The 16,526-nt window shown below is 42.7% G+C and overlaps 1 protein-coding gene across 2 annotated transcripts in view; it reads left to right on the forward strand.

Moving 5' to 3' along the window:
* LOC106597522 (guanylate-binding protein 1) overlaps window positions 1–10,659 on the forward strand; it is a 76,717-nt gene extending 66,058 nt beyond the window's left edge. Inside the window, exons 1-11 of one of the 2 annotated variants that reach the window (XM_045704701.1) lie at window positions 266–551; window positions 3,100–3,299; window positions 6,525–6,652; window positions 7,229–7,338; window positions 7,502–7,692; window positions 7,897–8,139; window positions 8,428–8,708; window positions 9,007–9,219; window positions 9,347–9,449; window positions 9,598–9,791; window positions 9,928–10,659. In XM_045704701.1, coding sequence (XP_045560657.1) covers window positions 3,104–3,299; window positions 6,525–6,652; window positions 7,229–7,338; window positions 7,502–7,692; window positions 7,897–8,139; window positions 8,428–8,708; window positions 9,007–9,219; window positions 9,347–9,449; window positions 9,598–9,791; window positions 9,928–10,149 — 1,881 coding nt within the window. In that variant the 5' untranslated portion in view covers window positions 266–551; window positions 3,100–3,103 and the 3' untranslated portion in view covers window positions 10,150–10,659. Of the gene's footprint in view, window positions 1–265; window positions 552–3,099; window positions 3,300–6,524; window positions 6,653–7,228; window positions 7,339–7,501; window positions 7,693–7,896; window positions 8,140–8,427; window positions 8,709–9,006; window positions 9,220–9,346; window positions 9,450–9,597; window positions 9,792–9,927 lie in introns of those variants that run through there. The other variant, XM_045704702.1, reaches the window with a different exon arrangement.
* The last annotated feature ends 5,867 nt before the right edge of the window (window positions 10,660–16,526 follow it).

Here is a 16,526-nt window from a genome sequence, read left to right on the forward strand (position 1 = left end):
AAGAATGTAAATTATAGAAATAGGCGAGGTCAATGACGTTGTGGCTGTAGTAACTAGTTGTATCTATTTGTCTATGTTTCATCAATTATTTTCACCAGTCAAATAAGATATGGAACTGACGCATCCGACTTTAAATTTAAAAAAAATAATAATGTTTTAATGGCGTTATTGAGCCAATTATCTGTCTTTTGTTCCAGATAGGAATAGTGATTCGTTCTAGTGCTAGTTGGAACAAGAAAACTCGGGTATGGTCGACTTGCTAACTGGTTGAAGTTCTACGTGTAGGCTATTCACATATCGCGTTCACACCATTAGTAAGTCGAACTTTTCTGAGTTCCTAGTACCTACCAGCACGTGAACGCGGTATTTGTCAGGTCATGTTTCACTGCAGCAGAGTTTATTGGGGGGGAAACGTCGTGCTTTCCCGGAAGCTTAATTGTTAACGTTAGAGAAACACTTTCAGTTTCAATATCACAACCGATCTCTTTTGCCATGCAAACGCGGACAACAGACTGAACAACAAGCTCACTGTACGGTACAGTGTTGCCGAGGTAAGCCTAAACTCTCTTTCACTTCTAAATGTGGGCTTTTTTACTATATGATATATAGCTATTGATTTGCAAAATGACAGGTTTAATGTTGGCTGGTGAAAAAATATTTTTGCAACAAAACATTTGCGGTAAATTAATTGATTGGATAACCACGCCTGTACATGCAAGCACATTCAGAACTATACATGGAGTCTATTCATGGAGTAGCCTCTACGAATCAGAGAGTGGAAGACTCCTCTCCTGTCTTTGAATTTGAACGTACTTTTCCTGTTGTCTGCTGTTTGGACACACCTATTCATTCCAAGGCTTTTCTTTAATTGTACTATTTTCTACATGGTAGAATAATAGCGAAGACATCAAAACTATAAAATAACACTTATGGAATCATGAAGTAACCAAAAAAGTGTTCAACAAATCAAAATATATTTTATATTTGAGATTCTTCAAGGTAGCCACCCTTTGCCTTGATGACAGCTTTGCACACTCTTGGCATTCTCTCAACCAGCTTCATGAGGTAGTCACCTGGAATGCATTTCAATTAACAGGTGTGCCTTGTTAAAAGTTAATTTGTGGAATTTCTTTCCTTCTTAATGCATTTGAGCCAATCAGTTGTGTTGTGATAAGGTTGTGGTGGTATACAGAAGATAGCACTATTTGGTAAAAGACAATGTCCATATAATGGCAAGAACAGCTCAAATAAGCAAAGAGAAACGACAGTCCATCATTATCATTACATTAAGACAAAAAGGTCAGTCAGTACGGAACATACTATACTTCCTAGGACATTATGTTATACAATACATGCATGTTTTGTTCAATCAAGTTCATATTTATATCAAAAAACTGCTTTTTACATTAGCATGCGATGTTCAGAACTAGCATACCCACCGAAAACTTCCAGTGAATTTACTAAATTACTCATGATAAACGTTGACAAAATACATAACAATTATTTTAAGATTTTGCAATTTTGCAATATTCTGAGTCCATAGCTCGGCCATCACAGGCTAGCTAATTTGACACCCACCAAGTTTGGGGCTCACTAAACTCAGAATTACTATTAGAAAAATTGGATTACCTTTGCTGTTCTTTGTCAGAATGCACTCCCAGGACTTCTACTTCAACAACAAATGTTGTTTTGGTTCCAAATAATCCATAGTTATATCCAAATACCTCCGTTTTGTTCGTGCGTTCAGGTCACTATCCGAAGGGTAATGCGCGAGCGCATTTCCTGACCAAAAAATTCAAAATATTCCATTACCATACTTAGAAGCATGTCAAACGCTGTTTAAAATACATTTTTATGCGATCTTTCTCATAAAATAGCGATAATATTCCAACCGGGCAACGTTGTATTCATTCAAAGACTGAAAGAAAAAAATTGAGAAGTCTCGTGAACACGCATCTCAGTCACACTGTCCCCAGGCTGACCACTTACAAACTCTGCTGCTGTACTTTGCCCAGAGACAGCAGACACCCCATTCCACTTTCTGGCGGTTTTAGAGAGCCAATGGAAGCCTTAAAAAGTGTCACGTTACAGCACAAATGCTGTATTTTCGATAGAGATGCAACAGAAGGACAACAAATTGTCAGACAGGGCACTTCCTGTATGGAATCTTCTCAGGTTTTGGCCTGCCATATGAGTTCTGTTATACTCACAGACACCATTCAAACAGTTTTAGAAACTTTTTAGTGTTTTCTATCCAAATCTACTAATTATATGCATATTTTCGTTTCTGGGCAAGAGTAGTAACCAGTTTAAATCGGGTACGTTTTTTATCCGGCCGTGAAAATACTGCCCCCTAGCCCAGACAGGTTAAGAACACATTCTTATTTACAATTATGGCCTACCGGGGAACAGTGGGTTAACTGCCTTGTTCAGGGGCAGAACGACAGATTTTTACCTTGTCAGCTTGGTCCAGCAACCTTTTGGTTACGACTCCAATGCTTTAGTGGATGTTGAGAATTGAATGTTCACCTCTCTACCATGTAAGGGCTATTTGACCAAGAAGGAGGGTGATGGAGTGCTGCATCAGGTGACCTGGCATCCACAATCACCCGACGTCAACCCAATTGAGATGGTTTGGGATGAGTTGGACTGCAGAGTGAAGGAAAAGCATCCAACAAGTGCTCAGCATATGTAGGAACTCCTTCAAGACTGTTGGAAAAGCATTTCAGTTGAAGCTGGTTGAGAGAATGCCAAAAGTGTGCAAAGCTGTCATCAAGGCAGTGTGGCTACTTTGAAGAATCTCAAATATAAAAATAATAATTGTTTAACACTTTTTTGGTTACTACATGATTCCATGTGTGTTATTTCAAAGTTCTGATGTCTTCAATATAGAAAAAAGGAAAAATCAAGAAAAACCCTTGAATGAGTAGGTGTGTCCAAACTTTTGACTGGTACTGTACACACACACACACACACACACACACACACACACACACACACACACACACACACACACACACACACACACACACACACACACAGTGTCCTACTCGATAAAAAGTAATTATGTGTGTCTTTGCCTTCGTTTCTTTTGGTCAGCATCATGTCAGGCCAGACAGTATCCATGAAGGAACCAGTATGTCTGATAGAGAACGACAGTGATGGGAAGCTGCGTGTGGTCCGCAGTGCACTGGACATCCTGGACAAGATTGACCAGCATGTGGTAGTGGTGTCGGTGGTCGGGCTGTACCGCACCGGCAAGTCCTACCTCATGAACAAGCTGGCTGGGGAGAGGAAAGGTAAGCACATCCACTAAAGCATTTTTAAAATCTATGTTCCGATCAAGTTTCATGAGCCTAAAATAAAAGATCCTAGACATTTTCTATATACACAAAAAGCTTATTTCTCTGAAATGCTGTGCACAAATTTGCTTACATCCCTGTTAGTGAGCATTTCTCCTTTGCCACGATAATCCATCCACCTGACAGGTGTGGCATATCAAGAAGCTGATTAAACCGCATGATCATTACACCGGTGCACCTTGTGCTGGGGACAATAAAAAGCCACTCTAAAATGTTCAGTTCTGTCTCACAACACAATGCCACAGATGTCTCAAGTTTTGAGGGAAAGTGCAATTGGCATGCTGACTTCAAGATTGTCCACCCGAGCTGTTGCCAGAGAATTGAATGTTAACTTCTCTATCATAAGCCACCTCCAACGTCATTTTGACAGTACATCCAACCGACCTCACAACGCAGACTACGCGTAACCATGCCAGTCCAGGACCTAAACTCAGCAAAAAAAGAAACGACCCTGTCTTTCAAAGATAATTCATAAAAATCCAAATCACTTCACAGATCTTCATTTTAAAGCGTTTAAACACTGTTTCCCATGCTTGTTCAATGAACCATGAACAATTAATGAACATGCACCTGTGGAACGGTCATTAAGACACTAACAGCTTACAGACGGTAGGCAATTAAGGTCACAGTTATGAAAACTTAGGACACTAAAGAGGCCTTTCTACTGACTCTGAAAAACACCAAAAGAAAGATGCCCAGTGTCCCTGCTCATCTCTGTGAACATGCCTTAGGCATGCTGCAAGGAGACATGAGGACTGCAGATGTGGCCAGGGCAATAAATTGCCATGTCCATACTGTGAGACTCCTAAGACAGAGCTACAGGGAGACAGGACGGACAGCTGATCCTCCTCGCAGTGGCAGACCACGTGTAACAACACCTGCACAGGATCGGTACATCCGAACATCACACCTGCGGGACATGTATAGGATGGCAACAACAACTGCCCTAGTTACACCAGGAACGCACAATCCCTCCATCAGTGCTCAGACTGTCCGCAATAGGCTGAGAGAGGCTGGACTGAGGGGTTGTAGGCCTTTTGTAAGGCAGGTCCTCACCAGATATCACCGGGAACAATGACGCCTATGGGCACAAACCCACCGTCGCAGGACCAGACAGGACTGGCAAAAAGTGCTCTTAACTGACGAGTCACGGTTTTGTCTCACCAGGGGTGATGGTCGGATTTGCGTTTATAGTCGAAGGAATGAGCGTTACACCGAGGCCTGTACTCTGGAGCGGGATCGATTTGGAGGTGGAGGGTCCGTCATGGTCTGGGGCGGTGTGTCACAGCATAATCGGACTGAGCTTATTGTCATTGCAGGCAATGTCAACGCTGTGCGTTACAGGGAAGACATCCTCCTCCCTCATGTGGTAGCCTTCCTGAAGGCTCATCCTGACATGACCCTCCAGCATGACAATGCCACCAGCCATATTGTTCGTTCTGTGCGTGATTTCCTGCAAGACAGGAATGTCAGTGTTCTGCCATGGCCAGCGAAGAGCCCGGATCTCAATCCCATTGAGCACGTCTGGGACCTGTTGGATCGGAGGGTGAGGGCTAGGGCCATTCCCCCCAGAAATGTCTGGGAACTTGCAGGTGCCTTGGTGAAAGAGTGGGGTAACATCTCACAGCAAGAACTGGCAAATCTGGTGCAGTCCATGAGGAGGAGATGCACTGCAGTACTTAATGCAGCTGGAGGCCACACCTGATACTGACTGTTACTTTTGATTTTGTTCAGGGACACATTATTCTATTTCTGTTAGTCACATGTCTGTGGAACTTGTTCAGTTCATTACCCAGTTGTTGAATTTTGTTAAGTTCATACAAATATTTACACATGTTAAGTTTGCTGAAAATAAATGCAGTTGACAGTGAGAGGACGTTTCTTTTTTTGCTGAGTTTATATATTTGGCTTCTTCACCAGCGGGATCGTCTGAGACCAGCCACCCGGGCAGCAGATGAAACTGTGGGTTTGCTCAACTGAAGAATTTCTGCACAAACGGTCAGAAACCGTCTCAAGGAAGCTCATCTGCGTGCTCGTCGTCCTCGCCATGGTCTTGTCCTGACTGCAGTTTGGTGTCTTAACCGACTTCAGTGGGCAAATGCTCACCTTCAATGGCGTTATGGTATGGGCAGGCATAAGCTACTGACAACGATACCGTGACGAGATCCTGAGGTCCATTGTCGTGTCATTCATCCGCCGCCATCACCTCATGTTTCCGCATTATAATGCAGGGCCCCATGTCGCAAGGATCTGTACACAATTCCTGAAAATGTCCCAGTTCTTACATGGCCTGCATAGTCACCAGACATGTCACTCATTGAGAATTTTTGGGATGCTCTGGATCGACGTGTTCGACATCGTGTTCCAGTTCCCACCAATATCCAGCAACTTCGCACAGCCATTGAAGACGAGTGGGACAACATTCCTCACACCACAATCAACAGCCTGATCAACTCTATGCGAAGGAGATATGTCACGCTGCATGAGGCAAATGATGGCCACACCAGATACTGACTGGTTTTCTGATCCACCCCCCTATTTTTTATGTTTTATTTTCTGATTTCCTTATTTGGACTGTAACTCAATAAAATCTTTGAAATTGTTTCATGTATTTTTGTTCAGTGTACATAACAATATGCATGACCTCAACACTGTTATATGGATAAGGAATGATTATGTATAAGATAATGATTTCTCATAAAGATAGGGTAATAGAAATGTGAAACAGAAAGTGTTAACTTATGTACAGCATGTCTATATATGTACTGCATTTGTCATTCAGAGTTAGACAGATATGCTGCACCAAAGTACAGATTTGTCCTGTTCTGACCACATTGTGCTTTGATTTTTTTTTCTCTCCAAAATTGGAAATTCGACACACCCTGTTATTGCGTCTTGGAAACTACAGTTTCTCTTTTACACCATAACGTACAACCAGACAGCAGAGCAAATCTCAAAAAAACATTTTGTTCCGACCACATTTGTTCTAGATGGGTTGTGTAGATAAGTGTGCCGTTTTGCACTGGCTGCTAGTTTCACTTTCAGTCTGTCAGTATGATATACAGTATAATTAGACAAAAAGGTTCATCTGAAAACCAGCAGCCTTGAGTAAACTCTTTACAGATTCCATCCTAAGAACCGTTTTTATCCTCTGTCCTCAAGGTTTTGCCCTGGGAGCCACCATCCAGTCCAAAACTAAGGGCATCTGGATGTGGTGTGTGCCTCACCCTGAAAAAAGAGACCACACCCTGGTGCTGCTGGATACAGAGGGGCTGGGGGATGTGGAGAAGGTGGGAGGTCAATGTTCACTCTCTGTCAAAAACCTTTTATGGCTCAGATTGTTTAGATGACAGAATATAACATTGCTATGGGTAAAATCCCATGTTATCTCAATAAACTGTGTCTAGTACTGAGAGCTGATGTCATCAACTGTATATAATGTCTGACTTATAAATGTATGATATATACCCATTTATTCTAAAGAGTATAACAAATAAATAATGACCCATGAGCTTAGTTATAAGCTTGTTTTACTCCAATGTTTGTAAATGTAATTAAACACTGTATAACATCATGGTTAACTGCAATTAGGATGTCACAGATGGTGAGTCATTGCACCCATAGCTCAGTCTATGAATTTGAGTGGTTACATCTCTCCAGGCCCATCCCTCAGATTTTTTTTGTTAGCTTTTTTTTAACCAAAACTGAGGCAGGGTGGGGCTTGGTTAATGTTTCAATTAAGGATTCCAGCTTTGACCTTTATTTAGGTAGGGAGCCCATAAAACGGCGTTGAGTAGACATTTAGTTACTGACTTGATTTCACTCTAGTATGAACAGAGTATGTGTTCCTTCTGTTGTGTCTGCAGGGTGATGAGAAGAATGACAACTGGATCTTTTCCCTGGCTGTCCTGCTCAGCAGTACTCTGGTGTACAACAGCATGGGAACCATCGACAACAACGCACTGGAGAAACTACAGTATCCTTCAGCAGGCCTATAAAGAAATATAGTGTAGTGTTGTATGTCTGGGTTCATTTCATCTCCAACAACCGAACCGACCTCAAAAAGCACTAATCGCTCAGCACTATACTGCATGTTAGTAAATCTGGGTTCATTTTGTCCTCAACACCGCCTTCTACAGCTATGTGACAGAACTGACAGAGCACATCAAGGTGAAGTCCAACCAGCGAGACGGGGAGGAATCTTCAGAGTACCTGCGTTACTTTCCTTCCTTTGTGTGGACAGTCAGAGATTTCACCCTGACCCTGGAGGTTGATGGGAGACCCATCACAGCCAATGAGTACCTGGAGAATGCTCTTAAACTGAGAACAGGTGAAGGGAACACCAGCTAGCACAGCTAACTTAATCTCTTATTCTAAACCATGGTTAGATTGAATTTACCAAAGTTAACAATACTTTTACAAAAGACATGTTGGATATAAAAATATTAAATGCATTTCTTTTACAAAAAATGTCACGGTTAAACATTTAATTTGTTGATTAATGATTGATCTACTTTTCATTTCATTTACAAAGGTCATAGTAAGAAAGATCAGGCATACAATCTGCCTCGTAGCTGTCTGCGGAACTATTTCTCTCCTCGCTGGTGCTTTGTGTTTGAGAGGCCAGCCAGCGGAGACAAAATGAGACGCATGGAGGAGCTGACCGATGCTGACCTGGAGCCTGCCTTTGTGGAGCAAGCCAAGGAGTTCTGTGACCACGTCTTCAATGAGGCCAAGACCAAGACCCTGAAACAGGGCCTGAAAGTTACCGGCAGACGTGAGTATTACAACACTGATATTGAGGATGGAAAGCACTTATGAAAGTAGGTCATGATGTTTGATAATACAACTAAAGTACTGCTGCTACTATAACCACTTCCTCTATTATTATAATTACGATTACTACAAGTACCATGACCAGTACAACTAACAACACCATTAGTACTTAAATTACTACTAATTCTACTACTTACTTTACTTCTATACAAGCACCACTGACCACCACAGTATCACACCATCACTACCACAACTACCAGATGTGCTGATTTCCTGCCCTCTCCTGCAGTGCTGGGAAACCTGGCAGAGACGTATGTGTCCGCCATCCGGAGCGGGCAGATCCCCTGCCTGGACAATGCTGTGTTGGCGCTGGCCCAGATTGAGAACTCCAGTGCCATCGAGAGGGCCAGGGCCCACTACCAGAAGCGTATGGCTGACTGGGTGGCCTACCCCACAGAGACCCAAGAGGAGCTGTCTGAAGTGCATGCTGCCATGGAGAAGAAGGCTGTGGCCATATTCATCAACAACTCCTTCAAAGACGACGACCAGAAGTACCAGTTGGAGCTCATGGTATGGGAATGTAGATTCTATATTCAATGAGTCAATATTCAATTCAGTGATGCATGTATTTAGCAAGATGAGGATAATTTGTCATTTGGGTGAGCTACCCCTTTATGCTACACTTACATGTACATTTTAGTCATTTAGCAGACACACTTATCCAGAGCGACTTACAGCAGTAATTAGGGTTAAATGCCTTACTCAAGGGCACATTGACAGATTATTCACCATTTATTACCTCAACTGAACCAAGACATTCAGGTTTGTTCTGGTAAATTCTGAACCAACCTCTCAAACACAAAAATAGAAAGTGCTTCAAGAGGAGTATGAGAAGATCTGTGAGAGGAACTACAAGGAGTCCCAGAAGGCATGCGAGTCCAAAATCGAATGCATCTTTGCCCCCTTGGAGGAGAAAATAAGGGATGGCTCCTACATGACCCCTGGAGGATACAAAGAGTACTGCAACGACCTGAAACTGGCCACCAGCGAATACAGATCTGAGGGAGGCAGGGGAGTGAAGGTATGTTGGGGAGGTGGTGCTATTTCAGGATATTATGTAATTATCATGTTTTGTGGATGCTGGTCAAAGGAGTTATGAATGCACTGATGTGATGTTGAAAGTTAAATATTATGTGTGATTGTTCCAGGCTGAAGAGGTACTGAAGGAGTACTTGGAAAGGAAAGCCAGCATTGGTCAGGCCGTCCTGTCAGCAGACGAGTCCCTCACTGAAGCTGAGCAGAGAGCAGAAGGTGATATAGGTCACCATGAATATGCACTCCATGACCTGGCAACAACATTCTAATGACCACCAAATGGAGGCTTACCTCTTGTTTTCTTTGATATTTATCTCACTAACTCTCTCTCTCTCACACATACTCTGTCTATCTTTCTCTGCAGCGGAGCAAGCAAGAAGGGAGGCATCTGAGCGGGAGAATCGAGCCATGGAGGAGCAGCTGGTTGTCCAGGAGAGGTTGAGAGCGGACCAGCAGAGGACGTATGAGGAGAATGTGAACCAGCTGATGGAGAGGATGGAGAGAGACAGTAGAAATGCCATAGCAGAGCATGACAGAGTTCTGCAGGCCAGACTAAAGGTAGGAACCTAAAACACAAACATTGAGGAGAACACTTTAAAACTACAGGATCTGTAGGGGTAAGATTAACTGTGTGTATGTGTTTTGTTTTAATGACACAGTCCGTGATGTGTAAAAACAAACCTTGTAATTTCAGGAGCAGAATGACCTTCTCCAGCAAGGGTTTGATGACAGAGCACACCAAATGCAAAGAGAGATAAATGCCCTTAAGGTTGCGAAGGCACAAGAGGAAGAGAAAAAACCCTCATTTATGAGCACAGCTCTGGATACTATAGGGACTGCAGCTACCTTGTTCCTTCCAGGAATACTTCCCAAAGTAGGAGGAATGGCTGTGAAATGGCTGTCTAAGTGGTTTTGATGTAGGTTCCCGAGGAGGATGACGAGCTATTATTCTTATAGACATGTGGATTGACTGAATATGTGTTTATTGATATTTGATTCTTTGATTTAGGTTAAGCACTCAGTCAAGGTTTTATTTGATGTTTTTTTTTTTTTTGTACGTCATTTGAATAAATAATTAGCATGCCTAATCATAATGAAGTAGAGCTTTTAGATAGCACTCTTAAAAATGGTTTTGCAGTTGTTTTACTATTACCAAATAGGCCTACTTCTTTTTAACACTGACAACATTTACATGCACACCAATATCCTGTTATTATTCGGGATACTCAAGTATTCTGTTTTTGAGTTGATGCATATAAACGTCATATTCCCACGGGGGGCCAGCACAGAAAAAAAATGTATGAAATTGTATGAAATGTATGCATTCACTACTGTAAGTCGCTCTGGATAAGAGCGTCTGCTAAATAACTAAAATGTAAAAATGTAAAATATTCCATTTACAATTAAAAAAAGCTTGTATCCCGGTTATGAGAATCCCGTATAAGATGCCTGAGATATGTTGATCTTAGACGGTAAACTGTGGCATGTAAACATCCTATTCCGTTTACTGTTTTCCACGGTCTGCACAGGCTCAATTTCACATATCGGTATTGTGTGATGATCTCAAGGCAGCTGGGACCATAGTCATCAAGAAAACAATTGGTAACACACTACGCCGTGAAGGACTGAAATCCTGCAGCGCCCGCAAGGTCCCCCTGCTCAAGAATACATATACATGCCCGTCTGAAGTTTGCCAATGAACATCTGAATGACTCAGGGGACAACTGGTGAAAGTGTTGTGGTCAGATGAGACCAAAATGGAGCTCTTTGACATCAACTCAACTCGCCGTGTTTGGAAGAGGAGGAATGCTGCCTATGACCCCAAGAACACCATCTCCACTGTCAAACATGGAGGTGGAAACATTATGCTTTGGTGGTGTTTTTCTGCTAAGGGGACAGGACAACTTCACCACATCATTTGACAGGGCCATGTACTGTCAAATCTTGGGTGAGAACCTCCTTCCCTCAGCCAGGGCATTGAAAATGGGTCGTGGATGGGTATTACAGTATGACAATAACCCAAAACACACGGCCAAGGCAACAAAGTAGTGGCTCAAGAAGAAGCACATTAAGGTCCTGGAGTGGCCTAGCCAGTCTCCAGACCTTAATCCCATAGAAAATATGTGGAGGGAGCTGAAGGTTCGAGTTGCCAAACATCAGCCTCGAAACCTTAATGACTAGGAGAAGATCTGCAAAGAGGAGTGGGACAAAATTCCTCCTGAGATGTGTGCAAACCTGGTGGCGAACTACAAGAATCATCTGACCTCTGTGATTGCCAACAAGGGTTTTGCCACCAAGTACTAAGTCATGTTTTGCAGAGGGGTGAAATACTTATTTCCCTCATTAAAATGCAAATCATTTTATAACTTTTTTGACATGCGTTTTCGTGGATTTTTTTGTTGTTATTCTGTCTCTCACTGTTCAAATAAACCTACCATTAAAATTATAGACTGATCATTTCTTTGTAAGTGGGCAAACGTACAAAATCAGCAGGGGATCAAAAACTTTTTCCCCCACTGTATCTTTGCCCATCTCTGGCTACTGCAAAGTGCATAACTGTAATTTTCACAGTATCTTACCAATAGCTTCCTATAATTTACAGGAAAATGTGGAGTAATGACACTACAATACTGCAAAATTAGCATACTATACTGTAAGAAAGGAAATGCTCCTGTAATCATGTTGGTATTTTACTATAATTACATGGAATTAGTGCAAGCAGGTTGGCTGCTAGGTATTTGTATATTACAGCATATATATATATTTTTTCTTCTATTTTATATCACTTGCACTTTTAGAGGCCTAAACAAAGGCTTCTAAACTGGCAGTGACTACAGGGAGAAATAGATCGAAAGGACATGGCTAGCCACTCAACTATTAAAGGTTTGAAACTTGCTGCCACTCTGATCTGTCCTCTATATACACTGAACAAAAAAATTGGCGCAACAAAAAACAATTTGAAAGATTTTACTGAATTACAGTTCGTATAAGGAAATCAGTCAATTGTAATAAATTCATTAAGCCCTAATCTATGGATTTCACAGGACTGGGAACACAAATATGCATCTGTTGGTCACAGATACCTTAAAAAAAAGTTAGGGGGCGTGGATCAGAAAACCAGTCAGTATCTGGTGTGACCACAAGCTGCCTCATGCAGCACGACATATCTCCTTTGCATAGCGTTGATCCTGCTGTTGATTGTGGCCTGTGGAATGTTTTCCCACTCCTCTTCGATGGCTGTGTGAAGTTTCTGGATATTGGAGGGAACTGGAACACACTGTTGTACATGCCAATCCAGAGCATCCCAAACAGGCTCAATGGGTGCCATGTCTGGGAAGTTTGCAGGCCATGGAAGAACTGGGAAATGTTCAGCTTCCAGGAATGGTGTACAGATCCTTGCGACATGGGGCCGTGCATTATAATGCTAAACATAACGTGATGGCGGCGAATGAATGGCATGACAATGGGCCTCAGGATCTCGTCACGGTATCTCTGTGTTTTCAAATTGCCATAGATAAAATGCAATTGTGTTCATTATCCGTAGCTCTTGTCTGCCTTTACCATAACCCCACCATGGGGTTACAGCTGTGTGGGCTAGCACACAGCTATAACCCCAAAGGAGAAATGCTCACTTACAGAGATGTAAACAAATTTGTGCAAAACATTAGAGAGAAATCAAATCAAATGTATTTTTATATAGCCCTTCGTACATCAGCTGATATCTCAAAGTGCTGTACAGAAACCCAGCCTAAAGCCCCAAACAGCAAGCAAAGCATGTGAAAGAAGCACGGTGGCTAGGAAAAACTCCCTAGGAAAAACTCCCTAGAAAGGCCAAAAACCTAGGAAGAAACCTAGAGAGGAACCAGGCTATGAGGGGTGGCCAGTCCTCTTCTGGCTGTGCAGGGTGGATATTATAACAGAACATGGTCAAGATGTTAAAATGTTAAAATGTTCATAAATGACCAGCATGGTCAAATAATAATAATCATAGTAGTTGTCGAGGGTGCAACAAGCACGTCCGGTGAACAGGTCAGGGTTCCAGAGCCGCAGGCAGAACAGTTGAAACTGGAGCAGCAGCATGGCCAGGTGGACTGGGGACAGCAAGGAGTCATCATACCAGGTAGTCCTGAGGCATGGTCCTAGGGCTCAGGTCATCCGAGAGAAAGACAGAAAGAGAGAAAGAGAGAATTAGAGAGAGCATATTTAAATTCACACAGGACACCGGATAAGACAAGAGAAATACTCCAGATGTAACAGACTGACCCTAGCCCCCGACACATAAACTACTGCAGCATAAATACTGGAGGCTGAGACAGGCGGGATCAGAAGACACTGTGGCCCCATCCGATGATACCCCGGACAGGGCCAAACAGGCAGGATATAACCCCACCCACTTTGCCAAAGCACAGCCCCTACACCACTAGAGGGATGTCTCCAACCACCAACTTACCGTCCTAAGACAAGGCCGAGTATAGCCCACAACGATCTCCGCCATGGCACAACCCAAGGGGGGGCGCCAACCCAGACAGGAAGACCACGTCAGTGACTCAACCCACTCAAGTGACGCACCCCTCCATGGACGGCATGGAAGAACACCAGTAAGCCAGTGACTCAGCCCCTGTAAAAGGGTTAGAGGCAGAGAATCCCAGTGGAAAGAGGGGAACCGGCAAGGCAGAGACAGCAAGGGCGGTTCGTTGCTCCAGCCTTTCCGTTCACCTTCACACTCCTGGGCCAGACTATACTTAATCATAGGACCTACTGAAGAGATAAGTCTTCAGTAAAGACTTAAAGGTTGAGACTGAGTCTGCGTCTCTCACATTGGTAGGCAGACCATTCCATAAAAATGGAGCTCTATAGGAGAAAGCCCTACCTCCAGCCGTTTTCTTAGAAATTCTAGGGACAATTAGGAGGCCTGCGTCTTGTGACCGTAGCGTACGTGTAGGTATGTACGGCAGGACCAAATCGGAAAGATAGGTAGGAGCAAGCCCATGTAATGCTTTGTAGGTTAGCAGTAAAACCTTGAAATCAGCCCTTGCCTTAACAGGAAGCCAGTGTAGGGAGGCTAGCACTGGAGTAATATGATCAAATTTTTGGGTTCTAGTCAGGATTCTAGCAGCTGTATTTAGCACTAACTGAAGTTTATTTACTGCTTTATCCGGGTAGCCGGAAAGTAGAGCATTGCAGTAGTCCAGCCTAGAAGTAACAAAAGCATGGATTAATTTTTCTGCGTCATTTTTGGACAGAAAATGTCTGATTTTTGCAATGTTACGTAGATGGGAAAAAAGCTGTCCTTGAAACAGTCTTGATATGTTCTTCAAAAGATAGATCAGGGTCCAGAGTAACGCCGAGGTCCTTCACAGTTTTATTTGAGACGACTGTACAACCATCCAGATTAATTGTCAGATTCAACAGAAGATCTCTTTGTTTCTTGGGACCTCGAACAAGCATCTCTGTTTTGTCCGAGTTTAAAAGTAGAAAGTTTGCAGCCATCCACTTCTTTATGTCTGAAACACAGGCTTCTAGCGAGGGCAATTTTGGGGCTTCACCATGTTTCATTGAAATGTACAGCTGTGTGTCGTCCGCATAGCAGTGAAATTTAACATTATGTTTTCGAATGACATCCCCAAGAGGTAAAATATATAGTGAACACAATAGTGGTCCTAAAACGGAACCTGAGGAACACCGAAATTTACAATTGATTTGTCAGAGGACAAACCATTCACAGAGACAAACTGATATCTTTCCGACAGATAAGATCTAAACCAGGCCAGAACTTGTCCATGTAGACCAATTTGGGTTTCCAATCTCTCCAAAAGAATGTGGTGATCGATGGTATCAAAAGCGGCACTAAGATCTAGGAGCACGAGGACAGATGCAGAGCCTCGGTCTGACGTCATTAAAAGGTCATTTACCACCTTCACAAGTGCAGTCTCAGTGCTATGATGGGGTCTAAAACCAGACTGAAGCGTTTCGTATACATTGTTTGTCTTCAGGAAGGCAGTGAGTTGCTGTGCAACAGCTTTTTCTAAAAGTTTTGAGAGGAATGGAAGATTCGATATAGGCCGATAGTTTTTATAATTTCTGGGTCAAGATTCGGCTTTTTCAAGAGAGGCTTTATTACTGCCACTTTTAGTGAGCTTGGTACACATCCGGTGGATAGAGAGCCGTTTATTATGTTCAACATATGAGGGCCAAGCACAGGAAGCAGCTCTTTCAGTAGTTTAGTTGGAATAGGGTCCAGTATGCAGCTTGAGGGTTTGGAGGCCATGATTATTTTCATCATTGTGTCAAGAGATATAGTACTAAAACACTTTAGTATCTCCCTTGATCCTAGGTCCTGGCAGAGTTGTGTAGACTCAGGACAATGGAGCTTTGGAGGAATACCCAGATTTAAAGAGGAGTCTGTAATTTGCTTTCTAATGATCATGATCTTTTCCTCAAAGAAGTTCATAAATTTATTACTGCTGAAGTGAAAGCCATCCTCCATTTGCGAAGGCTGCTTTTTAGTTAGCTTTGCGACAGTATCAAAAAGAAATTTCAGATTGTTCTTATTTTCCTCAATTAAGTTGGAAAAATAGGATGATCGAGCAGCTGTGAGGGCTCTTCGATACTGCACGGTACTGTCTTTCCAAGCTAGTCGGAAGACTTCCAGTTTGGTGTGGCGCCATTTCCGCTCCAATTTTCTGGAAGCTTGCTTCAGAGCTCGTGTATTTTCTGTATACCAGGGAGCTAGTTTCTTATGACAGATGTTTTTAGTTTTTAGGGGTGCAACTGCATCTAGGGTATTGCGCAAGGTTAAATTGAGTTCCTCGGTTAGGTGGTTAACTGATTTTTGTCCTCTGACGTCCTTGGGTAGGCAGAGGCAGTCTGGAAGGGCATCAAGGAATCTTTGGGTTGTCTGAGAATTTATAGCACGACTTTTAATGCTCCTTGGTTGGGGTCTGAGCAGATTATTTGTTGCAATTGCAAACGTAATAAAATGGTGGTCCGATAGTCCAGGATTATGAGGAAAAACATTAAGATCCACAACATTTATTCCATGGGACAAAACTAGGTCCAGAGTATGACTGTGGCAGTGAGTAGGTCCAGAGACATGTTGGACAAAACCCACTGAGTCGATGATGGCTCCGAAAGCCTTTTGGAGTGGGTCTGTGGACTTTTCCATGTGAATGTTAAAGTCACCAAAAATTAGAATATTATCTGCTATGACTACAAGATCCGATAGGAATTCAGGGAACTCAGTGAGGAACACTGCATATGGCCCAGGAGGCCTGTAAACAGTAGCTATAAAAA

The sequence above is a fragment of the Salmo salar genome, chromosome ssa21 (genome assembly GCF_905237065.1).
Source record: "Salmo salar chromosome ssa21, Ssal_v3.1, whole genome shotgun sequence".
Taxonomy (NCBI): domain Eukaryota; kingdom Metazoa; phylum Chordata; class Actinopteri; order Salmoniformes; family Salmonidae; genus Salmo; species Salmo salar.